At 45.4% G+C, this 26,774-nt stretch overlaps 2 protein-coding genes across 5 annotated transcripts in view; one reads left to right on the top strand and one right to left on the bottom strand.

The window, feature by feature from the left end:
* Positions 1 to 12,819: 12,819 nt before the first annotated feature.
* On the bottom strand, positions 12,820 to 19,407 carry MRPL43 (mitochondrial ribosomal protein L43). 2 transcript variants are annotated; one of them, XM_077296914.1, is made up of 3 exons: positions 19,254 to 19,407; positions 15,052 to 15,158; positions 12,820 to 13,184 (listed from the first exon to the last, which is right to left on the bottom strand). In XM_077296914.1, exons 1-3 carry the CDS (start codon positions 19,313 to 19,315, stop codon positions 12,955 to 12,957), a joined length of 399 nt encoding a protein of 132 aa, XP_077153029.1. In that variant the 5' UTR covers positions 19,316 to 19,407; the 3' UTR covers positions 12,820 to 12,954. The 2 variants fall into 2 exon arrangements, with proteins under 2 accessions (XP_077153029.1, XP_077153028.1); XM_077296913.1 differs by having other exon boundaries at positions 19,185 to 19,401.
* The window catches only part of GTPBP6 (GTP binding protein 6), a 59,437-nt gene continuing 52,001 nt past the window's right edge, over positions 19,339 to 26,774 (top strand). Inside the window, exons 1-4 of one of the 3 annotated variants that reach the window (XM_077296910.1) lie at positions 19,339 to 19,842; positions 20,268 to 20,405; positions 24,132 to 24,202; positions 26,553 to 26,683. In XM_077296910.1, coding sequence (XP_077153025.1) covers positions 19,392 to 19,842; positions 20,268 to 20,405; positions 24,132 to 24,202; positions 26,553 to 26,683 — 791 coding nt within the window. In that variant the 5' untranslated portion in view covers positions 19,339 to 19,391. The remainder of the gene's footprint in view (positions 19,843 to 20,267; positions 20,406 to 24,131; positions 24,203 to 26,552; positions 26,684 to 26,774) is intronic. The other 2 variants (XM_077296911.1, XM_077296909.1) reach the window with 2 other exon arrangements.

Here is a 26,774-nt window from a genome sequence, read left to right as displayed (position 1 = left end):
GTATTTTTCACATGTTGGTGAACTTCCTTGCATTAGTCCTTTGTGTGGGACTGGAGTAAATGTGATCTCTAACTTTATTGAGATACTTGCTTGATATCTATGTCTATCTGGGATCTGGATTGGGCTATAGTCTGCAATGATTGGATTGGATATACCATTAGATCTACACTTTTAGCTTCTTATAAGCCCTGGGTTATCTCTGATAATGGAGCATATTGGTTAATTTGCACAACAGAATTATGTAGAGGATTAGGACTTGGATCATCTGTATGGTTTTGTTTTATATTGTATGTGTAGTGACCAAGTCGAGAGTGTGTCCTTCCCTTTAAGTAATCCTGGATTGTGAGTAGCTTCTGTACACTACAGCTCACTCTCTAACTGCCCCTCTACATTATCCCCTGCATTTGTGAGCTGTAATTCTCCTTTTCTAGTCACCCCCATTTTAGAGGCAATGCTTTTCTCATTTGCTGTGTTCTGGCGCCACCTAATGGTGAAAGTGTACAATGACTCAATTATTGTTTTCTAAGGATCTGAGATGTGAATTCGGTGTACTATTGGTTAGCTCCTAATCACATGGTCAATAGGAGGAGCTGTTTTCCAGGCAAGTCTAGAATGTTCTCTAGTCTGAGGGATGCCCTCAGGGAGAGCAGAACACATGTGGAGGGTGTTTTCACTACAAGATCTCCTGCAGGCCTAAGAGCCTGGGTTCACTCTCTAACCTGTACAGACATCATTCTAAAGTCTTTCTGACTGGAATCACCTCAGCTTTTTCATTCACCTATAAGTACTTGTGCACATGCCCTAACACACTGTGGAGTTAACCCCAAGTACAGGTCTGCACCTCTAATTGCTGCATCTACCTCCTTCTGTAAAATACCAAGACACTGTCCAGTGCTCTTAACCCCTTCCCGACCTGTGACACAGCGTATGCGTCATGAAAGTCGGTGCCAATCCGACCTGTGACGCATATGCTGTGTCACAGAATGATCGCGTCCCTGCAGATCGGGTGAAGGGGTTAACTCCCATTTTACCCGATCTGCAGAGACAGGGGGAGTGGTGCTTCAGCCCAGGGGGGGTGGCTTCACCCCCCCGTGGCTACGATCGCTCTGATTGGCTGTTGAAAGTGAAACTGCCAATCAGAGCGATTTGTAATATTTCACCTAAAAAACTGGTGAAATATTACAATCCAGCCATGGCCGATGCTGCAATATCATCGGCCATGGCTGGAAATACTGAAGTGACCCCCCCCACACCCACCGATCGCCCCCCCAGTCCTCCGTTATGGGGTCCGGTCCCCTCCGTCCGCCTGCCGGCTCCCCCGTCCTCCTGTCCGCTCCCTCCTTGTTTGGATTCACCCCCCCTGTGGTCCGATTACCCCCCCTGTGCTCCGATCCACCCCCCCCCACCACCCCTTCATACTTACCGATCCTCCCGGTGTCCGTACGTCTCCTCGCTGGGCGCCGCCATCTTCCAAAATGGCGGGCGCATGCTCAGTGCGCTCGCCGAATCTGCCAGCCGGCAGATTCCTTACAAGTACATTTTGATCGCTGTGGTAGGTTCTATCACAGCGATCAAAATAAAAAAAATAATAAATAAACCCCCCCCTTTATCACCCCCATAGGTAGGGACAATAATAAAATAAAGAAAATATATAAATATATTTTTTGTTCATTTTCCACTAGGGTTAGGGTTAGAACTAGGGGTAGGGTTAGGGTTACGGGTAGGGTTAGGGGTAGGGTTATGGCATGTGCACACAGTGCGGATTTGGCTGCGGATCCGCAGCGGATTGGCCGCGGATCCGCAGCGGATTGGCCGCGGATCCGCAGCGGATTTGGCTGCGGATCCGCAGCTGATTGGCCGCTGCGAATTCGTAGCAGTTTTCCATCAGGTTTACAGTACCATGTACACCTATAGAAAACCAAATCCACTGTGCCCATGGTGCGGAAAATTCCGTGCAGAAACGCTGCATTGTATTTTCCGCAGCATGTCAATTCTTTGTGCGGATTCCGCAGCGTTTTACACCTGTTCCTCAATAGGAATCCGCAGGTGAAATCCGCACAAAAAAACACTGGAAATCTGCTGTAAATCTGCAGATAAAACGCAGTGCCTTTTACCTGCAGATTTTTCAAAAATCGTGCGGAAAAATCTCACACGAATCCGCAACGTGGGCACATAGCCTTAGGGTTAGGGTTGGAATTAGAGTTAGGATTGGAAATAGGGCTAGGGTTGGAAATAGGGTTAAGATTAGGCTTGTGGTTAGGGTTACGGATAGGGTTAGGGGTGTGTTGGGGTTACAGTTGTGGTTAGGGTTGGGATTAGGGTTGGGATTAGGGTTGGAATTAGGGTTACGGGTGTGTTGCGGTTAGGGTTGTGGTTAGGGGTGTGTTGGGGTTAGGGTTGTGATTAGGGTTATGGCTACAGTTGGGATTAGGATTAGGGGTGTGTTGGGGTTAGTGTTGAAGTTAGAATTGAGGGGTTTCCACTGTTTAGGCACATCAGGGGTCTCCAAACGCAACATGGCGCCACCATTGATTCCAGCCAATCTTGCGTTCAAAAAGTCAAATGGTGCTCCCTCCCTTCCAAGCCCCAACGTGCGCCCAAACAGTGGTTTACCCCCACATTTGGGGTACCAACGTACTCAGGACAAACTGGGCAACAACTGTTGGGGTCCAATTTCTCCTGTTACCCTTGCAAAAATAAAAAATTACTCGCTAAAACATAATTTTTGAGGAAAGAACAATTATTTTTTATTTTCACGGCTCTGCGTTATAAACTTCTGTGAAGCACTTGGGGGATGAAAGTGCTCACCACACATCTAGATAAGTTCCTTGGGGGGTCTAGTTTCCAAAATGGGGTCACTTGTGGGGTGTTTCTACTGTTTAGGCACATCAGGGGCTCTGCAAATGCAATGTGATGCCCGCAGACCATTCCATCAAAGTCTGCATTTCAAATGTCACTACTTCCCTTCCGAGCCCTGACATGCGCCCAAACAGTGGTTTATCCCCACATATGGGGTACCAGCACACTCACAACAAACTGGGCAACAAATATTGGGGTCCAATTTCTCCTGTTACCCTTGTGAAAATAAAAAATTGCTTGCTAAAACATCTTTTTTGAGGAAAGAAAAATGATTTTTTATTTTCACGGCTCTGCATTGTAAACTTCTGTGAAGCACTTGGGGGTTGAACGTGCTCACCACACATCTAGATAAGTTCCTTGGGGGGTCTAGTTTCCAAAATAGGGTCAATTGTGGGGGGTTTCTACTGTTTAGGCATATCAGGGGCTCTGCAAACGTAACATGATGCCCGCAGACCATTCCATCAAAGTCTGCATTCCAAAACGTCACTACTTCCCTTCCGAGCCCCGGCATATGCCCAAACAGTGGTTTACCCCCACATATGGGGTATCAGCGTACTCAGGAGAAACTGGACAACAACTTTTGGGGTCCAATTTCTCCTGTTACTCTTGCAAAAATAAAAAATTCTGGGCTAAAAAATATTTTTGAGGAAAGGAAACACATTTATTATTTTCACGGCTCTGCGTTATAAACTTCTGTGAAGCACTTGGGGGTTCAAAGTGCTCACCACACATCTAGATAAGTTCCCTTGGGGGTCTAGTTTCCAAAGTGGAGTCACTTGTGGGGAGTTCCTACTGTTTAGGCACATCAGGGGCTCTGCAAACGCAACCTGACGCCCGCAGAGCATTCCATCAAAGTCTGCATTTCAAAACGTCACTACTTCCCTTACGAACCCCGACATGTGCCAAAACAGTGGTTTACCCCCACATATGGGGTATCAGCATACTCAGGAGAAACTGGACAACAAATTTTGGGGTCCAATTTCTCCTGTTACCCTTGGGAAAATAAAAAATTGTGGGCTAAAAAATCATTTTTGAGAAAAGAAAAATTATTTATTTTCATGGCTCTGCGTTATAAACTTCTGTGAAGCACTTGGGGGTTCAAAGTGCTCACCACACATCTAGATTAGTTCCTTGGGAGGTCTAGTTTCCAAAATGGGGTCACTTGTGTGGGAGCTCCAATGTTTAGGCACACAGGGGCTCTCCAAACGCGACATGGTGTCCGCTAATGATTGGAGCTAATTTTCCATTCAAAAAGCCAAATGGCGTGCCTTCCCTTCCGAGCCCTGCCGTGCGCCCAAACAGTGGTTTACCCCCACATATGGGGTATCATCGTACTCAGGACAAACTGGACAACAACATTTGGGGTCCAATTTCTCCTATTACCCTTGGGAAAATAAAAAATTCTGGGCTAAAAATAATTTTTGAGGAAAGAAAAATTATTTTTTATTTTCACGGCTCTGCGTTATAAACTTCTGTGAAGCACCTGGGGGTTATAAGTGCTCACTATGCATCTAGATAAGTTCCTTGGGGGGTCTAGTTTCCAAAATGGGGTCACTTGTAGGGGAGCTCCAATGTTTAGGCACACAGGGGCTCTCCAAACGCGACATGGTGTCCGCTAACGATTGGAGCTAATTTTCCATTCAAAAAGTCAAATGGCACGCCTCCCCTTCCGAGCCTTGCCGTGCACCCAAACAGTGGTTTACCCCCACATATGAGGTATCGGCGTACTCAGGAGAAATTGACCAACAAATTTTAGGATCCATTTTATCCTGTTGCCCATGTGAAAATGAAAGAATTGAGGCTAAAAGAAATTTTGTGTGAAAAAAAAGTACTTTTTCATTTTTGCGGATCAATTTGTGAAGTACCTGGGGGTTTAAAGTGCTCACTATGCCTCTAGATAAGTTCCTTGTGGGGTCTAGTTTCCAAAATGGGGTCACTTGTGGAGGAGCTCCAATGTTTAGGCACACAGGGGCTTTCCAAACGCGACATGGTGTCCGCTAACGATGGAGATAATTTTTCATTCAAAAAGTCAAATGGCGCTCCTTCCCTTCCGAGCCTTACCATGTGCCCAAACAGTGGTTTACCCCCACATGTGAGGTATTGGTGTACTCAGGAGAAATTGTCCAACAAATTTTAGGATCCATTTTATCCTGTTGCCCATGTGAAAATGAAAAAATTGAGGCTAAAATAATTTTTTTGTGAAAAAAAAGTACTTTTTCATTTTTACGGAACAATTTGTGAAGCACCTGGGGGTTTAAAGTGCTCACTATGCTTCTAGATAAGTTCCTTTGGGGGTCTAGTTTCCAAAATGGGGTCACTTGTGGGGGAGCTCTGTTATGACCCCAATGGCGAGGGTCTCAGAGGAACGTGGAAGTCTGCAGAATACAAAAATCCAGCTCATAGGGCAGTGGTAACTGGGTTGACCATATATCTACTCCTAACGCCAACACTAGAAGTAGCCGGGGATCATTCCTACGTTGATTCTAGATGACACGCGCCAGCCGGAGAATCTAGCTACCCCTAGTGGAGGAAAACAAAGACCTTTCTTGCCTCCAGAGAAGGGGACCCCAAAGCTGGATAGAAGCCCCCCACAAATAATGACGGTGAGGTAAGAGGAAATGACAAACACAGAAATGAACCAGGTTTAGCACAGAGAGGCCCGCTTACTGATAGCAGAATAAAGAAAGGTAACTTATATGGTCAACAAAAACCCTATCAAAATCCACACTGGAAATTCAAGAACCCCCGAACCGTCTAACGGTCCGGGGGGAGAACACCAGCCCCCCTAGAGCTTCCAGCAAAGGTCAGGATATAGATTTGGAACAAGCTGGACAAAAATACAAAACCAAAACAAATAGCAAAAAGCAAAAGGCAGACTTAGCTGATATAACTGGAACCAGGATCAGTAGACAAGAGCACAGCAGACTAGCTCTGATAACTACGTTGCCAGGCATTGAACTGAAGGTCCAGGGAGCTTATATAGCAACACCCCTAACTAACGACCCAGGTGCGGATAAAAGGAATGACAGAAAAACCAGAGTCAAAAAACTAGTAACCACTAGAGGGAGCAAAAAGCAAATTCACAACAGTACCCCCCCCTTAGTGAGGGGTCACCGAACCCTCACCACGACCACCAGGGCGATCAGGATGAGCGGCATGAAAGGCACGAACTAAATCGGCCGCATGAACATCAGAGGCGACCACCCAGGAATTATCCTCCTGACCATAGCCCTTCCACTTGACCAGGTACTGAAGCCTCCGCCTGGAGAGGCGAGAATCCAAGATCTTCTCCACCACGTACTCCAACTCGCCCTCAACCAACACCGGAGCAGAAGGCTCAGCAGAAGGAACTACAGGCACAATGTACCGCCGCAACAAGGACCTATGAAATACATTGTGAATAGCAAACGACACAGGAAGATCCAGACGAAAAGATACAGGATTAAGGATTTCCAATATCTTGTAAGGCCCAATAAAACGAGGTTTAAATTTGGGAGAGGAGACCTTCATAGGAACAAAGCGGGAAGAAAGCCATACCAAATCCCCAACGCGTAGTCGGGGACCCACACCGCGGCGGCGGTTGGCAAAGCGCTGAGCCTTCTCCTGTGACAACTTCAAGTTGTCCACCACATGATTCCAGATCTGCTGCAACCTATCCACCACAGAATCCACCCCAGGACAGTCAGAAGGCTCCACATGACCCGAAGAAAAGCGAGGATGGAAACCAGAGTTGCAGAAAAAAGGCGAAACCAAGGTGACGGAACTAGCCCGATTATTAAGGGCAAACTCAGCCAACGGCAAGAATGTAACCCAATCGTCCTGATCAGCAGAGACAAAACACCTCAAATAAGCCTCCAAAGTCTGATTGGTTCGCTCCGTCTGTCCATTAGTCTGAGGATGGAAAGCAGACGAAAACGACAAATCAATGCCCATCCTACTACAAAAGGATCGCCAGAACCTGGAAACGAACTGGGATCCTCTGTCTGACACAATATTCTCAGGGATGCCGTGCAAACGAACCACGTTCTGGAAAAACACAGGAACCAGATCGGAAGAGGAAGGCAGCTTAGGCAAAGGAACCAAATGGACCATCTTGGAGAAGCGATCACATATCACCCAGATAACGGACATGCCCTGAGATAGCGGAAGATCAGAAATGAAATCCATGGAGATATGTGTCCAAGGTCTCTTCGGGACAGGCAAGGGCAAGAGCAAACCGCTGGCACGAGAACAGCAAGGCTTAGCTCGAGCACAAGTCCCACAGGACTGCACAAATGACCGCACATCCCTTGACAAGGAAGGCCACCAAAAGGACCTGGCCACCAGATCTCTGGTGCCAAAAATTCCCGGGTGACCTGCCAACACCGAGGAATGAACCTCGGAAATGACTCTGCTGGTCCACTTATCCGGGACAAACAGTCTGTCAGGTGGACAAGACTCAGGCCTATCAGCCTGAAATCTCTGCAACACACGTCGCAGATCCGGAGAAATAGCTGACAAGATAACTCCATCTTTAAGAATACCAACAGGATCAGCGACTCCAGGAGCATCAGGCACAAAGCTCCTAGAAAGAGCATCGGCCTTCACATTCTTTGAACCTGGTAAATACGAGACAACAAAATCAAAGCGGGAGAAAAACAATGACCAGCGGGCCTGTCTCGGATTAAGGCGTTTAGCAGACTCGAGATACATCAGATTTTTGTGATCAGTCAAGACCACCACACGATGCTTAGCACCCTCGAGCCAATGACGCCACTCCTCAAATGCCCATTTCATGGCCAACAACTCCCGATTGCCCACATCATAATTTCGCTCGGCAGGCGAAAACTTCCTAGAGAAAAAGGCACAAGGTTTCATAACAGAGCAACCAGGGCCTCTCTGCGACAAAACGGCCCCGGCCCCAATCTCCGAAGCATCCACCTCAACCTGAAAGGGAAGTGAGACGTCAGGCTGGCACAAAACAGGCGCCGAAGTAAACCGGCGTTTCAACTCCTGGAAAGCCTCCACGGCAGCAGGAGCCCAGTTAGCTACATCGGAGCCCTTCTTGGTCATATCCGTCAAAGGTTTCACAATGCTAGAAAAATTAGCGATAAAACGACGGTAGAAGTTAGCGAAGCCCAAGAACTTCTGAAGACTCTTAACTGACGAGGGCTGAGTCCAATCAAGAATAGCTCGGACCTTGACTGGGTCCATCTCCACAGCAGAAGGGGAAAAAATGAACCCCAAAAAGGGAACCTTCTGTACACCAAAGAGACACTTTGAGCCCTTGACAAACAAAGAATTTTCACGCAAAATTTTAAAGACCAACCTGACCTGCTCCACATGCGAATCCCAATTATCAGAAAAAACCAAAATATCATCCAGATAAACAATCAAAAATTTATCCAGATACTTCCGGAAAATGTCATGCATAAAGGACTGAAAAACTGAAGGCGCATTGGAGAGCCCAAAAGGCATCACCAAGTACTCAAAATGACTTCGGGGGTATTGAATGCGGTTTTCCATTCATCACCTTGCTTAATGCGCACAAGGTTGTACGCACCACGAAGGTCTATCTTGGTGAACCACTTGGCACCCTTAATCCGGGCAAACAAGTCAGACAACAGCGGTAAAGGATACTGAAATTTGACAGTGATCTTATTTAAAAGCCGATAATCAATACAAGGTCTCAAAGATCCGTCCTTTTTTGCCACAAAAAAGAATCCCGCACCAAGAGGGGAAGAAGACGGACGAATATGTCCTTTCTCCAAAGACTCCTTGATATATGAACGCATAGCGGTATGTTCAGGTACCGACAGATTAAACAGTCTTCCCTTAGGAAATTTACTGCCTGGGATCAAATCTATAGCACAGTCACAGTCCCTATGAGGAGGCAGTGCACTGGACTCAGACTCACTGAAGACATCCTGATAATCAGACAAATACTCCGGAACTTCCGAAGGCGTAGAAGAAGCAATAGACACAGGCAGGGAATCCCCATGAATACCACGACAGCCCCAACTTGAGACTGACATAGCCTTCCAGTCCAGGACTGGATTATGGGTCTGTAACCATGGCAGCCCTAAAACAACCAAATCATGCATTTTATGTAAAACCAGGAAACGTATCACCTCGCGGTGTTCAGGAGTCATGCACATGGTAACCTGTGTCCAATACTGCGGTTTATTTGCTGCCAATGGTGTAGCATCAATACCCCTAAGAGGAATAGGATTTTCTAATGGTTCAAGAGTAAAACCACAGCTCTTAGCAAATGAGAGATCCATGAGACTCAGGGCAGCACCTGAATCTACAAATGCCATGACAGGATAAGATGACAGTGAGCAAATCAAAGTTACAGACAGAATAAATTTAGGTTGCAAATTACCAACGGTGACAGGACTAACAACCTTAGCTATACGTTTAGAGCATGCTGAGATAACATGTGTAGAATCACCACAGTAGTAGCACAAGCCATTCCGGCGTCTATGAATTTTCCGCTCATTTCTAGTCAGGATTCTATCACATTGCATTAAATCAGGTGTCTGTTCAGACAACACCATGAGGGAATTTGCGGTTTTTCTATCACATTGCACCGAATTAGGTGTCTGTTCAGACAACACCATGAGGGAATTTGCGGTTTTGCGCTCCCGCAACCGCCGGTCAATTTGAATAGCCAGTGCCATAGTATCATTCAGACCTGTGGGAATGGGAAAACCCACCATAACATTCTTAATGGCTTCAGAAAGGCCATTTCTAAAATTAGCGGCCAGTGCACACTCGTTCCAATGTGTCAGCACGGACCATTTCCGAAATTTTTGGCAATACACTTCAGCCTCGTCCTGCCCCTGAGACATAGCCAGCAAGGCCTTTTCTGCCTGAATCTCAAGATTGGGTTCCTCAAAGTAAACCGAGCGCCAGAAAAAACGCATCAAGATCAGCCAATGCCGGATCTCCTGGCGCCAGCGAAAAAGCCCAATCCTGAGGGTCGCCCCGTAAGAACGAAATAACAATTTTTACTTGCTGAGCAGAATCTCCAGATGAACCGGGTCTCAGGGACAAAAACAATTTACAATTATTCACGAAATTCCTAAACTTAAACCTGTCTCCGGAAAACAGTTCAGGAATCGGTATTTTAGGTTCTGACCTAGGATTTCTGATAACATAGTCTTGTATGCCCTGCACACGAGTAGCCAGCTGGTCCACACTTGTAATCAAGGTCTGGACATTCATGTCTGCAGCAAGCATAGCCACTCTGAGGTAAAGGGGAAGAAGAGAAAAAAAAACAACTCAGAATCTTCTTTCTTATAATCCCTCTTCTGCAATGCATTAAACATTTAATACGGGCCTGGCAAACTGTTATGACCCCAATGGCGAGGGTCTCAGAGGAACGTGGAAGTCTGCAGAATACAAAAATCCAGCTCATAGGGCAGTGGTAACTGGGTTGACCATATATCTACTCCTAACGCCAACACTAGAAGTAGCCGGGGATCATTCCTACGTTGATTCTAGATGACACGCGCCAGCCGGAGAATCTAGCTACCCCTAGTAGAGGAAAACAAAGACCTTTCTTGCCTCCAGAGAAGGGGACCCCAAAGCTGGATAGAAGCCCCCCACAAATAATGACGGTGAGGTAAGAGGAAATGACAAACACAGAAATGAACCAGGTTTAGCACAGAGAGGCCCGCTTACTGATAGCAGAATAAAGAAAGGTAACTTATATGGTCAACAAAAACCCTATCAAAATCCACACTGGAAATTCAAGAACCCCCGAACCGTCTAACGGTCCGGGGGGAGAACACCAGCCCCCCTAGAGCTTCCAGCAAAGGTCAGGATATAGATTTGGAACAAGCTGGACAAAAATACAAAACCAAAACAAATAGCAAAAAGCAAAAGGCAGACTTAGCTGATATAACTGGAACCAGGATCAGTAGACAAGAGCACAGCAGACTAGCTCTGATAACTACGTTGCCAGGCATTGAACTGAAGGTCCAGGGAGCTTATATAGCAACACCCCTAACTAACGACCCAGGTGCGGATAAAAGGAATGACAGAAAAACCAGAGTCAAAAAACTAGTAACCACTAGAGGGAGCAAAAAGCAAATTCACAACAGAGCTCCAATGTTTGGGCACACGGGGGCTCTCCAAACGCGACATGGTGTCCGCTAAAGATTGGAGCCAATTTTTCATTCAAAGAGTCAAATGGCACTCCTTCCCTTCCGAGCCCTGCCGTGCGCCCAAACAGTGGTTTACCCCCACATATGAGGTATCAGCGTACTCAGGACAAATTGGACAACAACGTCCATGGTCCAGTTTCTCCTTTTACCCTTGGGAAAATAAAAAAATTGTTGCTAAAAGATCATTTTTGTGACTAAAAAGTTAAATGTTCATTTTTTATTTCCATGTTGCTTCTGCTGCTGTGAAACACCTGAAGGGTTAATAAAGTTCTTGAATGTGGTTTTGAGCACCTTGAGGGGTGCAGTTTTTAGAATGGTGTCACTTTTGGGTATTTTCAGCCATATAGAACCCTCAAACTGACTTCAAATATGAGGTGGTCCCTAAAAAAAATGGTTTTGTAAATTTTGTTGTAAAAATGAGAAATCACTGGTCAAATTTTAACCCTTATAACTTCCTAGCAAAAAAAAAAATTTGTTTCCAAAATTGTGCTGATGTAAAGTAGACATGTGGGAAATGTTACTTATTAACTATTTTGTGTCACATAACTCTCTGGTTTAACAGAATAAAAATTAAAAATGTGAAAATTGCGAAATGTTCAAAATTTTCGCCAAATTTCCGTTTTTTCACAAATAAACTCAGAAATTATCGACCTAAATTTACCACTAACATGAAGCCCAATACGTCACGAAAAAACAAACTCACAATCGCTAGGATCCGTTGAAGCGTTCCGGAGTTATTACCTCATAAAGGGACACTGGTCAGAATTGCAAAAAACGGCAAGGTCATGAAGGCCAAAATAGGCTGGGTCATGAAGGGGTTAACGCTCCAGACCCCAATCACATCTCAGCATCTAAGTGTGAACTGTAATTGCCGTGGACTATCCATGAGAGACTGTTCCTTATTTGTTCCAAGTTATAATTCCCATTCCTGCTGAAGTAAAACCAACTGTTATCCCCGAGACCGGTGTGGGTCATAATTCCTTCGGCTGCGGACACCGTGTAGGGGTGGATAGCAGGGAACATTCGGCCTGGTCATATGTATTTTCTGCCAAGAAACATTGAATATAATTTTGTATATTAATGAGTGTGCACATCATTATGTAGTTCTTTCTTTTCCCTCTTCTTATTACACATTTCTGACTTACTACTAGATCATTACGAGAGACTTACTAATCCTGGGTTTTGAAACCATAATCATCTAAAACTAGATGGACAATTTATTAAAAAATTGGGCACGCAGTAGCACATTTGCCCACTGTTTTTCTGTGTGTCTAAATTAGTAAATTAAAACGTTTATACACAATACACAGCAGCAGCACTTTCCTTTATGTGGACAGTAAAGTTATGCTCCCACGCAGCTTTTTCTGCACAAATCAGAAGCTACATTTTACAGTGCCAGCAGAAGCTGAGATTTCAGAAACCTCATGCACATGCTTTTTTTCTCCTAACTGAATTTGAGAACGGCAGCATTTTTTTAAAATCTGCAGCAGGTCAATTATTTCAGAGCTTTTGCAGCATTTTTTCACCCATAAAAAGCAATAAGAAAGTGCAAAAACGCAGAAAAGACGCAGAGATAAAGGTTTTGCTGCATTTTTGCAGTGTTTTTGGGAAATTAAACTAAGTTTATTGAACATGTACTGTAGATAAATCACACCTGTAATATGCACACAAAAAAACAACTAAAAAATGGACAAATTGAATGCAGAATTTTCACGGTCAAGAGAGCAGGTTTTGTCTGCAGAATTTTTTTCACCGATTTTTTTTAATTTACATTTAGGACTAGCAAATTATCAAGAAAAGCCAAGGAAACATTTATCAAAAGCAATTTAATTGAGACATTTTCCATTCATTAAGTAGTTGATCCAGAAAACTCCCAATCTCGTAATAAATCCTCTGTCTGGCGCAGGCAAAAAGAAAGCACCAAATTCTGGCACTCGGTCTCTCATGGAGAGTCTGTCTGTTGGCTGATGGCTTCAAAAGACCGGAGGTTCATAGAGGTTGGCTTGTTGGTAAAAGGGTGCCACTGTCCCTGAATGCTTGGACTGTCTGTGTGGTAGGGTTTGCGGATACGGATGATATCCAAACCAGACTGGTTGGCCATTTTCTGTATGAGCTGTGCTATTTCCTCAGCGGTCTTGCTGTTGATGGGCTCTTCTCTGATGCTCCCATTCACTGGAGACACAGGACAGAAATATAGTAAGTGAGATATTTCCAAATTAGTAAAGACATTGATGAAGGCAATCTTTTTTGTAATGGTACATGCTCAAAGAGGGTACGACGGCAATGTATTCTACCTGATGGTGTATACAGGATTGGTAGCTATTTTTTTGTCTGTTGTCGGCAACATTTCACAAACATCAAGTAGAGTGCACCAACACAGCCTAGAGTAATGATGAATGGGGTATACGCAGTGTCGGACTGGGGTGCCAAGGGCCCACCAGTAACCAACTCAGGCCCTACTTTTCAGCTACATGCAAATGTTATATAAATTTGTGATTGAGGATAATGTAACAACCAACTGGGTAGATTAATAAATGAATAAGCTGCTGCCTTTGTCTGTACATAGTGATTCAAGGATACTGTGCCAAGTACTGCTCATAGAAGAGGGTTTTGGCACATGTTTGCATAAGGGCCCAATTGAGGATTCTTCTGTGGGCCTGTACAAGCCTGGGAATACACACTCTTGCTTTAAGTGAAGACAGCAACCTAGAAATCACCAGCCGGATGATCAAGACCCAACGCTGCTGGCCTACAACAGAGCCACGGATATGCCCACTTGTAGCGAGAGCGCGCTCTCTCTCTCTCGCGCTCTCTCTCGCGCTCTCTCTCGCACGAGAAAGAGAGAACGAGAAAGAGAGAACGAGAAAGAGAGAACGAGAAAGAGAGAACGAGAAAGAGAGAACGAGAAAGAGAGAACGAGAAACAGGGTGGATTGATTTAAATCACGCCGATTTAAATCATGATTTAAATCACGATTTAAATCAAAAGATTTTTTTCTATTTAAATCGGATCGATTTAAATCATGATTTTAATCATGATTTAAATCACTGATTTAAATCAAAAGGTTTTTTTTAATATAAATCACGATTAAAATGAGAAGTGAGAGCAGTGCGCATGTGCGCCCATAGTTACACGGACGAAACTAGGGGCAACGATCTAACGCCAGGGTGAGGGGGGGACCCCAAAGTAAGTAAAAATCTTTTTTGTTTTACTATATGGCAATAGGTAGGTGTTTAAAAGCAGCATGTCTTAATTGTATAAACTATTAATAGCCTCCACATTTTGTTCATACTGCCCCTTTAATTCCACACTTCTAGCTTGGTTTCACTTTTGGTTTAGTTTCTTTTTCCATTCAGTTGACATGCCCAAACTTGTTGGATAGTCAGCATCCTACAGAAACCTCTGGAAGAGCATGGCATTGTGAATGTTACACATATACAGCCTTTATTCTACTGAGTTAAACAACTCAGCTTTATCTCATGATGGAAGAACCTTTGGATGGTAAAATATTTTCCTCAAAAAGCAGTTTATTGAAAAAAATCCGATTTAAATCAAAAAAATCCGATTTAAATCAAAAAAATCTGATTTAAATCAAAAAAATCCGATTTTTTTTATTTTTTTAAAAAAACATTGATTTTTATCCACCCTGACGAGAAAGAGAGAACGAGAAAGAGAGAATTTAAGTAAAGTTAAAGAGGCCAGCAAAGTGAGAAAATTCAGGACTACGGATACACACGCCAAAATGTGAGACACAGGGGTGTAACTACGACAGATGCAGGGGTTGCAATCGCACCTGGGCTCTGGAGCCTAGGGGGCCCTAAAAGTCCCTTTGGCCTATAGAGAAAGACTATTGCTATTAAAGATTTAAAATAATTGGGGGCCCCGTTGAAGCTTTCGCATCGGGGCCCATGAGTTTCAAGTTACGCCACTGGTGAGACATATAAGGCAAATACAACCTAAAAACATGTTGCTTCATTTACTAAATTGTGGTCAGTCTTCTACGAAATAAAATCTAAGAGAGCAATGTACAGGCACTTACAATATTCTGCCACCAGTTTGGGTACTCTGCATGGCTTGGGACTAACATACACAACAATACCAGGATTCTGATTGGCGAAGTCAACTACTTTTTCTTCTATATATTCCCTGAAAAGAAATAAAATGGACAAAATATGTCATTGTCTTTCCCAAATTTATTTTCATAAAGTAAGCCAGCCCCTCACTGTTGATTAATTGACAAAAGGGGACTGGCTTCTTATAATGAGAGCATAACCAGATATGGAAGACATGAATAATTGTACATTCACTTTTTACCCACATCTGAACATATTTTATCCTTCAGATGTGCCAGATTTGCATGATGGGGAATGATTGTTTTTGCAGCTATACACAATTAAAATAATTTGTATTTTGGACTTTAATCTCTCCCGGCAGCTGAATGATTTACAGCTACTAACCTGCTTGATTACATGTGGGGATTCCTTAGCAACCCCCGCATGTACTTAGGCTGGCTACTAGCTGTAAATTACTCAGCTGCCGCAATGTAAACTAAATCTCTGAGCAGTCAAATACTCAGACGTCACCCGAGCGTGCTCGGGAAAACCCGAGCAACGAGTACATTCGCTCATCACTACTAATTATATATTAATGGTGTGTACATGTCTGTATTTAGCTGTGTAGAGTAGAAGAAAGGGAAAAAGTGGGGAATGTGCTCTGGAAGCCGTGCTGTAGGTAACTTATTTTATGCAGAGGAGAGTTCTGGATGGAAGAAGTGATGGCGGTGAGTGAGGACTTCAGCTAGAGATGTCACTGGTGATCCCTGCTTTACCTGTACACTGACACTATATACAGAGCTCCTGTGTATAATGTCACTGGTGATCACTGTATTACCTGTACACTGACACAATATACAGAGCTCCTGTGTATGTCACTGTTGATCACTGTATTACCTGTACACTGACACTATATACAGAGGTCATGTGTATAATGTCACTGGTGATCACTGTATAACCTGTACACTGACTATATACAGAGCTCCTATGTATGTCACCGATGATCACTGTATTACCTGTACACTGACATTATATACAGAGCTATATAGAGCTCCTGTGCATAATGTCACTGGTGATCACTGTATTACCTGTACACTGACACTATATACAGAGCTCCTGTGTATAATGTCACTGGTCATCACTGTATAACCTGTACACTGACTATATACAGAGCTCCTATGTATGCCACCGGTGATCACTGTATTACCTGTACACTGACACTATATACAGAGCTCCTGTGTATGTCACTGGTGATCACTGTATTACCTGTACACTGACACTATATACAGAGCTCCTGTGCATAATGTCACTGGTGATCACTGTATTACCTGTACACTGACACTATATACAGAGCTCCTGTGTATAATGTCACTGGTGACCACAGTATTACCTGTACACTGACACTATATACAGAGCTCCTGTGCATAATGTCACTGGTGATCACTGTATTGCCTGTACACTGACACTATATACAGAGCCCCAGTTTATAATGTGTCACACTCACGCCCTGACTGGTGGGTGTGAGCTTGGGGGGTTTGTGGCCCCACTGTGCCACAAACCAGACTACCCTGGAAGGGGCGTAACTATGACAGCTGCCTGGGTTTTCACTGGAGCCTCTGATGGTGAGGTCAGGCTTGTGCAGCAGGCAGCTGCCAGGTGCTACTCCAGGGTGGTGTCTGGCTGTGGCTGCTGATCCCACTTGGGAGACAGGAACACCAGGATTGGTGTGGGCATCAGGCAGGACTGGCAGAAGAGCACGGCTGAAACTCAGACGAGTAGGCTGTCACGGCTGAGACACAGGGCTGGCAGAGACACGGCAGAGAACACAGGGCTGGCAGGCACGGCAGAGAACACAGGGCTGGCAGGCACGGCAGAGAACACAGGGCTGGCAGGCACGGCAGAGAACACAGGGCTGGCAGGCACGGCAGAGAACACAGGGCTGGCAGGCACGGCAGAGAACACAGGGCTTTCAGGCACGGCAGAGAACACAGGGCTGGCAGGCACGGCAGAGAACACAGGGCTGGCAGGCACGGCAGAGAACACAGGGCTGGTTGATGAGGTGTATGAAGGAACAGGTAGGGACCTGTTCACACTGGAGGTGCAGGTACGGATATGTAGTATGGAGGAACAGGTAGGGACCTGTTCACAGGAGATGCAGGAACGGATATGAAGTATGAAGGAACAGGTAGGGACCTGTTCACACAGGAAGAGAACCGCAAGGCTTCAGATAGGAGTGGTAGAGCAGCAAGAGATAGCGTAGCAACAAAAGCTAAGCAGAGCAGAACCGCAAGGAATGTGGAGAGGAGCTGCAGCAAGAGATTTCTGCATAAGCCAAGCAGAGCGGAGCCACAAGGAATGTGGAGAGGAGCTGCAGCCAGAGATTACTGCAGCAGCGGAAGCTAAGCAGAGCGGAGCATTAGCAGACTGAGAACACAAGGAAAGACAACAGGGAAGGAAGCCACAGACAAGGAGACCGAGATAAGACTAAGTTCAGACAAGGAAATGGAACAAGACAAGAAACAAGAACAAAGACACCGGGACCAGGATATTCTGCCTCCTGGAGGGCGGAAAACAAGATCAAGGCAAGGCAAGGAGAAAAGCCTCTAGAGAGGGAGTAACAGAGCAAGGCCTGGCAAACTCAGAAGCTAAACACAAACTGAGCTAACACATTGCACAGGCCCAGTCCACTGGGTGGAGCTGCACTAAATAGTGGAGGCCTCTTGGTAATTGGTCAGGAACAGATTAGACAGGTGCACCTGATTCCTATAAGAACCAGAGTGTTCCGGTGCCTCCCCCCTATACACACAGCCAGAAAACATGCAGAGAGCAGAGGAACAGAATATGGAGCTGGCAAGAAACAGAAACCACATCATGGCCTGGAGCAGTGGGTAAGATAATGTGAGAGATGAGAGGCCATGCCATGATGCCAGCAGAGTTGTTACATAATGTCACTGGTGCCCACTGTATTACCTGTAAACTGACAGTATATACAGAGCTCCTGTGTATAATGTCACTGGTGATCTCTGTATTACCTGTACACTGACACTATATACAGAGCTATATACAGAGCTCCTGTGTATAATGTCATTGGTGATCTCTGTATTACCTGTACACTGACAGTATATACAGAGCTCCCGTTTATAATGTCACTGATGCCCACTGTATTACCTGTACACTGACAGTATATACAGAGCTCCTGTGTATAATGTCACTGGTGATCTCTGTATTACCTGTACACTGACACTATATACAGAGCTATATACAGAGCTCCTGTGTATAATGTCATTGGTGATCTCTGTATTACCTGTACACTGACAGTATATACAGAGCTCCCGTTTATAATGTCACTGATGCCCACTGTATTACCTGTACACTGACACTATATACAGAACTCCTGTTTATAATGTTACCCTCAAATGACTGCAAAATACCTGCAGCAAGATTTGGTGGCAGCAGGCAAGAAGGTTTTAGTTTGCAAAGTACGTCACATACTAAAACGCTTAACGTCTATGTGCCTGAGCTCAAAGACGTATGCTTCTAATGACCCAAAAGCATAAGCAAAGTTTCGTAAATACGCTGAAAACTATATAAGTAAGCCACAGAAGTTTGGGGATTTCAGTATGGGGTGTGGTGAAGCACAAGTGGGACTTTTTTGCACCTATGGATCAGTCTGGGAGAGGAAGAATGAAGCATATGCTGAATAGAACACCAGGCCTACAGTGAAGCATGATGGCGGCTCAGTGATGACGTTGCTTCCTCTCAATCATCAGGAAATTGTCCAACAGGACAATGATCTCAAGCATATCTCATTGTCCACCCAGGCTTGGTTATATAAGTCCTGGAAGATTCTGGAGTGGTCATCACAGTCTCATGACATGAACCCCAAAGAAAATCTTTGGTGGGATTCAAAGAAGGAAGTTGCAGTATGCAAACCCCAGACTATGAAGAGAACTGAGGCTAAGCTGCCTTAGAAATGCTGCCACACGCTGGCCTATGACTATGCAGCATGTCCACAGCAGGTTATAACAGCCAGACGCTGGTCATGAACTGGACACAAATATTAATGGCTGAATAAAGCAGGCGTCCTCGGTACACAGAATCCCATGGCGGCCATAGCTACCTGGCTCCCCGGGAGGGCTGCGCGTCCTTGCTGAAGACCAGGGTGAGCCTCTTGAGCTGGCACACGTACCTCCCGACTCCATTCTGCAGCACGCTCTGCAGGAAGCGGCTGGGGGAGCCCCGTGCTGTCATCTTCAGCTGCCGCGGACCTCCGGCCTCCCAGGGTGACCTGAAGCACGCCAGCCAGAAGACGTGACGTCACGGTCACATGACCGGCGGAAAGGGGAGGCCATTGGTCGGACACGCCCATAGTTGCAAGTTGTTGTGCTTTGCTTTGGGGTCATGTGACCCGGCACCAGAAAGCATGCTGCTCCCGCGGACGTTCTGGAGTCTTGTCAGATGTCATTCTCGCAGCGTCGCCGCCAAGCAGCGAGTGTATGGCGGGCGCCTCCAGCTGCCCTGCAGCAGAGACGTGCTCCGTGCGCCGAGGCCGCGGTGCCTGTGGAGCGGCACACACCACTGCAGTGCCAAGAGGCCCGGGGGCCGGCAGCGAGGAGGGGACGGAGGCTGGAGCTCCACAGAGGAGGACACGGACGACGAGGAAGATGAGGATGGCGATCTCTTAGTCTCGTATGCCACGCCCCTTCAAGGGGCTCAACGGATCCTAATCGTGCACCCTGATGTGAAGTGGGGGGCCAAGAAGCCGCGCAGCACCACAGGTAATGCGCCCCCTGGTGGTGGCCTGCAGCAATGAGATGTTATAGTACAGCATTATGGACAGTGATACCAAATATGTTTTGTTTTAAGGGTTAATTTCTAACCCATTTTTTATTTGGAAAAATTGCACTACAAGTGTGCGAACCCCAGTAATCTGATATTGATGACTTAGATATTGATGGCCTACCCTAAGGCGCAGTTTTCCACTTTCAGGGGGTCAGAGGGGTTTTCGCACTGAATACATTTCTCACAGCTGTAAATCGGTGAGTACTAGGCGGAGAAGGGGGGATGCAGCTGCAGTTTCCCACTCAGTGCTTGGGGGAAGCAATGTGGAATGTTTCCTGTGTCGTATGCAGATGGTTCTCGAGAGCGGTGTGGACGGGACCTGTTTGCTCTAGTTTTTCTCATGGTTTCTGCTTTCTCCTAGCTGACTTGCAGGTCGCCGAGGCTGTTGCTCTTGTACAGAGCATTCCTAACTGGATGGTGGTGGATCAGATTATCATGTCTACAAAAACTCCGGATAGTAAACACATTTTCGGCAAAGGGAATTTTCAGCTTCTTGCAGGTACAGTCTATACTGTAGCGTTACTTTGCCTCCTTGATATATTGTGCCATATTTGCAGTCAGCAGGATATTACAGGTGAGCCGTCACCTGATCCATGCGCCCAACCGCGGGCAGCAGGGATCACCGCCAGCTGCAGGATTGCCGCCTTGTAAGGTTCTCTGATGCGCCAGCAGCAAAGCAATATGGTAAAGATCCTACCAAAGTCCATAGGACGCAACGTCTGGCTTCTCCCAGCACCCATGCAGGTGATTGACAGGTCGCTTCCATAGCAAGAGAATCGTAAGCCACGGTCACACATTCAGTATTCGGTCAGTATTTTACATCAGTATTTGTAAGCCAAAACCAGGAGTGGAACAAATGGAGGAAAAGTATAATAGAAACATATGCACCACTTCTGCATTTATCACCCGCTCCTGGTTCTGGCTTACACATACTGAGGGAAAATACTGACCAAATACTGAAAACATGAAAGTGGCCACCGGTCTCTTTCACAAGTCTGATTTTTCTCAAATGTGGACAAACAAAAAAACAAAACAATTTCTCTATCGCCACATTGGGGGACACAGGAACCTTGGGTGTATGCTGCTGCCACTAGGGGGGTGACACGATGCAAATAAAAAAGTTAGCTCCTCCTCTGCAGTGTACACCCCACCGACAGGAAGTCGGACATTCAGTTTAGCTTAGGCTACTTTCACACTTCTGTTTATTTATATCCGTCACAATGCATCGTTTTGGGAAAAAAAACGCATCCTGCAAATTTGCCCGCAGGATGCGTTTTTTTTCCCATAGACTTGTATTGCCAACGGATCGCGACGTATGGCCACACGTTGTGTCCGTCGTGCACTGGATGCGTTGTGTTTTGGCGGCCTGTCGTCTCGGAAAAACTTTCAAGGGAATGTTTTTCTGTACGTCGCATCCAGTTTTCTTGTCTGCGCATGCACGGCAGGAAATATCTCTCTCTGACTCTTTCCTGCCCGGCAACGCAGACCGAAATGTGAAAGCACACACTTCCGTCGGTATGTCGCACCGACGCTTCGTGACGGCCCCGTACCGACGGAAATGTGAAAGAAGCCTTAGCGTTTGTCGCTGCATTGTGCCCTGCCTTTGCTTCCACATGGGTAGCAAGGTTATAGTCGCAGAGGCCGCCATCACGGACCAAATTACCCTGGCAGGGAAGTATCCCCTTCCCCAGACGCCGCTGCAGGTGCTGCTCAGGCATCCAGCAATATCGTGACCTTCCGAAGGACCATTTGGCTTACAGCGTGGCAGGCGAACTTATCCTCAAAGAGTCCCTTTCCGACTTGCCTGTCCAGGGTTCCCATCAGTTTGGCTCCAAGTTGATCCACATTATTAAGGTGATCACCGGAGGGTCGAGCTCTCTCCTTCCTCTGGCTAAATCTCGTTGTTCTCCTGGGGCTTTGTTTCCTCAGCGTGTTTCGTCGGGGATCCTAGATTGCTGAACGGAAGGGTCCATCCTTGTCTTTTCAGCATGAAATCTCATCGTTCAGTAATTACTGCCTGGGAACCGCATGAGTTTTTACTTTGTCCCATGGAAGCCCTTATCCAGGTCTTGATCTCTCAGGGCATCGGACATTTCTGCGTTTTGCGAGAGGCGCACCCTTTGTTTCTTTTTGTACCTTTTCCCTTTAGGGCTCCCAACCACTCTGAGTCTCACAGAGTGTGTGGCAGCAGTTTGCATATTCTGTGGATCACAGCTTCGGTACTCGTCCCATATCCCGCCGGTGTTCTCCATGGCCCTGTACATCATTTTTTATTCTTTCCTTTGCCTGGCTCGGGCTCTTCCTTCGTAGCGCTTTCATTATGTTACCTGGCCAGGGCAACGTGCGCCTGCCGCCCCTCCCCCCCTTTTCAGAACACGGGCTCGGCGTATAGAGGCCCTCTGGCCTCCAGGTCAGCGAATGCTCGCTGAATCCGGTTGACATTGGTAGATTTACTAGGTCAGATCAGAGCGTCTTCTTCTGGGTTAAGGTACACTCTACCTGGGCAGGGGCGCTTCCTGGCGGTACTCATAGGGATTCCGCCCTGCACCTTGACAGAGCGATTTGCAAAATCCTTCAGAGTCCATGTCTTTCTTCGGCGGATGCCTGCTTAGCTAGAAATACCTTCTCCGACCTGATTGGAGTCGACCGCTGTTCCCGCCCCAGGGACTGCTTTGGGACGTCCCATGGATTCCTGTGTCCCCCAATGAAGTGATAAAGAAAACAGGATTTTTGGTTGCTTACCGTAAAATCTATTTCTCGAAGCCTTCATTGGGGGACACAGCACCCTCCCATGTTGAACAGCTCTGTTGTATTATACTGTTACAGTTTGAGTTTCTGTGTAATTTTTCTAATATTTATTTTTTTCTCCTACTGCTTTCTCACTAACTGAATATCCTACTTCCTGTCGGTGGGGTGTACACTGCAGAGGAGGAGCTAACTTTTATTTGCATAGTGTCAGCCTCCTAGTGGCAGCAGCATACACCCATGGCTCCTGTGTCCCCCAATGAAGGCTCCAAGAAACAGATTTTACGGTAAGCAACCAAAAATCCTGTTTTCTCCAAGTTCTCTATTCTGAGAGTACGTAGAAATCAGTCTGCACTTGGATATCCTCCATGTGTGGTCCCATTATTTTCACCAACCCAATGACATGCTTTGCTGATTTTGATCTGACCCTCAGGTGAAAATCCAACATGTCTCTGATACTTGCTATGGACCACTTGGTCCAAGGAAAAAATCAGACATGTGAATGGTGCTATACATGAAAACAACGGATAGCACTTGTACATAAAAATCGTACGTGTGAGTGAGGCCTAAATCTCCTTTAGCAGCTCTGCGTAGGGTCGGACTAGTCTCGTCTCTGGCTATGGTTCCTGCCGAGATTTTTATCGTATATATAGTCTCTGAAATGCCTGAACATTTCAGATAAAGATAAAGCTCGGCTGTGTTTGTACAACCAGGCTCTGATTCATACTTCCCACAGTTTGAGCTGCATGAATCCTCTGACAGGTCTACTTTAAAATTCCGAGGCTTTTATGGATCACCATATTAATGGCCCATCTTTGGGATAAGCCACCTATATCAGACTGCAGGAGGCCGGATCTCAGCAATCCTACAATTCAGCTGTTAGAGGACCGGGGATGCCACAGATAGAAAGGTTCACAGTGCTGTGGTCCAGTGGCCAAGGATTACCAACTTCGCTGCTGCACCAAGGTTCTGCAATTTTTTTTGTTCAACTTTTAAGCATATTGCATTGACCAGAACGTTCGGTAGTGAACGCTACATGTACATGCTCATAGTGTAAGGACAAATGAACAGACTGACTGCTGACTATATGGGGCTGCCGGCTCAAGCACTGCTGTCCCTGGGAATCTAGCTAGGGGCTGGGGGGGTACGACATAGTGGGCCATGAACAGCCCACTGCTCGGAGGTTCCCCACTCCTGATAGAACGCCTTTAATTCACGTTTATTTTAAGCAGTGCTAACATTTTTGTCAAATTGCACTCCAGGAGAGCTGAATAGAAACCATATACCTAGCCAAGGTTTCCCAATCACTTCTGTTCTACTCCAAGGGGGCTAAAAGCGCAAGCGAAATAGTGCGACTGAAAGCCAGAAGTTGTCATCAGAGGCAAAAAAGGGGGTTTCCATATCACAGTCTGGTGGTAAATCTACAGCATGATATCGCTAAATGTTCTCTATTATATATATTACATTTACTGTCTTACAGAAACAATTAAAGGCCTCCCGCAGCTCACAGCAGTTTTCTTGAATGTTGAAAGACTTTCGTCATTGAGTGAGGTACTGCTGAATTGTATGATCGTGACTGTTGTAAAAGATGTCTTACTGAAACCAATAAACATGGCGGCATGTAGGTTCTCAACCTCATCCTCCTTGCCGCAGTGATGACTACATTCTCTGAGTATAGCAAAGGATTGTTCAAATAAGGATGCCCAGTCTGGACAAGCCCTTGTAACACTTCTGAGACCTCCCATAATCTGCTGTTTTCACCAGGGAAACTGTGGGAATTACCTCATTTCTATTCTCATCGGAGAATAAGGACTCTTAGGCCGGGGTCACACTTGCGAGTGCAATGCGACAAACTTGCGCATCAATACCCGGCACTGCCGCCGGCACTCGGGACCAGAGCGTGCGGCTGCATAGAAATACATGCAGCTGCACACCCAGGTCCCGAGTGCCGGTGGCAATGCCCGGTATTGATGCGAGAGACTTGCCCAAGTTTCTCACATTGCACTCACAAGTGTGACCCCAGCCTTACAAGGATTGTATCATCTCTCTCCATGGCTGCACCACTTCAAAACTCGCTGCTTGCTGGGGATGGAGGGGAAGGGACCGCTTCTGAAGATTGACCGTTTAGACGGACATCTTGGTCGTGGCACTGGTTCGAGCTCATTGCTCTCCCATTCTGATAGCAGGGGCAGCTTAGTCTCTACAGCATGGACACTGAAGGTGGTCAGATCTGGTGATCTGGCCGGCTTCAGAGCAGCTTAGAGCTTGAAAGCATGTGCTCCTGGTCTAGGAAATGGCTTGGTCTAGGAAGTGGCCACTGCCGAGATGGCCCATAACCTAAGAAAAGAGCAGTACATAATAGAATCAACAGTCTCTCCGATCTTGAGAACTGAGAGGATTTTTAATAAAAGGGAAATTGCAAAGTGGTTTGTTTTGTACAAGGACTTTGCAAATTGTACTTATTCATAAGTTTAGACAACCCCTTCCATTCAATTGTAAATGTATAGTGTGATGTATGTTGCTGTTTATTTTATGCTTAATTGAACTATTTCTTTTTTTCCTTGCTTTGAGAGCTCATGTTCTGTGCATAGTCTCTCACCAGCTGTGCACAGGTCCTGTGACACTCCTTCATATGGAGTCATATAAACAGACTTTGTGCATATAGAGATTTTTTTCCCCAGCAAACAATACTTTTAGAGGTGAATGCACCTGTTCATAAGGAGCCTTATGGATTTTTTTAAATTTCTAGATACTTAAAGGGGTTTTCCCCACAAACAAAGTACATTTAAATCAATAGATCCTGGAATAACAGGTTCCATAATTGGATGTGTTTAAAAAAAATGTTCCCGTACTGAGATCTTATTTTAATAAATGTGATCTTAATTTTATAAATGTGTCCCTGCAGTGTACTGTACTATTTGCAGTGTCCAGTTCTCTGATCTTCTCTAAATAAAGACGGTGAGGTTGGAGCTCAGTAGCCATAGGAGCTCCTAAGCCTCTGACTTGAATTATGCTGAGCTGGAGACCCTGCAGTGATAAATTGGTCATTGAAATGTGTTACCTCACAGAAAGAAGCAACTGCAAGCCCCTGCTGTGTTGTCTGTACACTCTTATTTTTCCCGCTCAGCCAGGAGCTGTGCTACGTGCTGACCATGAACTGGAGCAGCTCTACATGGTCGGATGCAGCCATTACACAGTACACAGCAGGTGCACATTTTATAAGATTTTCTCAGCACGGGAACATTTTTTTAACACATCCAATTGTGTAACTTTTAATTCTCAGATCTATTAATTAATATGTACTTTATTGTTGGGACAACCAATTTAAGGAATCCTATAGAAAATCACTAATTATGCCTTCATAAATTGAGAAATGTCCATCTATGACATCCCAGTTGTGGCATTTATGTGCTTGAGCCCTTACTTGCATGGATCATCTAATATTTTTGAAAAAAGCTCTAAGATCACAAATACTTATTTTCCACCATAATATGCAAATAAAATGATAAAAAAACAGACAATGTGATTTTCTGGATTTTTTTTTCTCAGTTTGTCTCCCATAGTTGAGGTCTATCTATGATGTAAATTACAGACGCCTCTCATCTTTTTAAGTGGTGGAACTTGCACTATTGCTGACTGACTAAATACTTTTTTGCCCCACTGTATGTTAAATAATAAATGTCTAAATAATAGAATAAGGTTTTCATAGCTATTCAATTCCCTGCTGTAATGGTTCACACACTGATCATGGATCAATAACATCAAGTCTTATCATTCACACTGTTTTTCAGCCATTAGGCTTTTTTGTAAGAATTTTGAACAAACCGTTTTTAAATTCTTCTTTTGTTAATGCCAGGCTTGATTCTGACAATGTTATTTTTCTTGTATTTTCTCTAAACAGAAAGAGTTGGAAGCCGGCTGGGGAGTGAAGGTATATGACAGATATAGTGTGGTCTTAAGTATTTTTCGTTACAATGCACGCACAAAAGAAGCCAAGTTACAGATTGCCCTAGCCGAGCTTCCGCTGCTGAGGTATGGAGACACTATATGTATTCCCTTTTCTCTTTGTTTTGTTGTTTCATATTTTGATAAGGTTATATAATTTCTTAGTGATATTTTACAA

Source organism: Ranitomeya variabilis, chromosome 3, assembly GCF_051348905.1.
Source record: "Ranitomeya variabilis isolate aRanVar5 chromosome 3, aRanVar5.hap1, whole genome shotgun sequence".
In the NCBI taxonomy this organism is placed as follows: domain Eukaryota; kingdom Metazoa; phylum Chordata; class Amphibia; order Anura; family Dendrobatidae; genus Ranitomeya; species Ranitomeya variabilis.
This window is presented reverse-complemented; position numbering and strand designations above follow the sequence as displayed.

Excerpts from the sequence above, each read along its gene's own strand:
- MRPL43 (XM_077296913.1), bottom strand. The coding sequence starts at position 19,315 with ATGACAGCACGGGGCTCCCCCAGCCGCTTCCTGCAGAGCGTGCTGCAG. Across the intron at positions 15,159-19,184 it reads CAGCCCTCCCGGGGAGCCAG|GGAATATATAGAAGAAAAAG; the intron begins GTAGCTATGGCC and ends ATTTCTTTTCAG. Across the intron at positions 13,185-15,051 it reads CAAACTGGTGGCAGAATATT|TGAATGGGAGCATCAGAGAA; the intron begins GTAAGTGCCTGT and ends CTGTGTCTCCAG.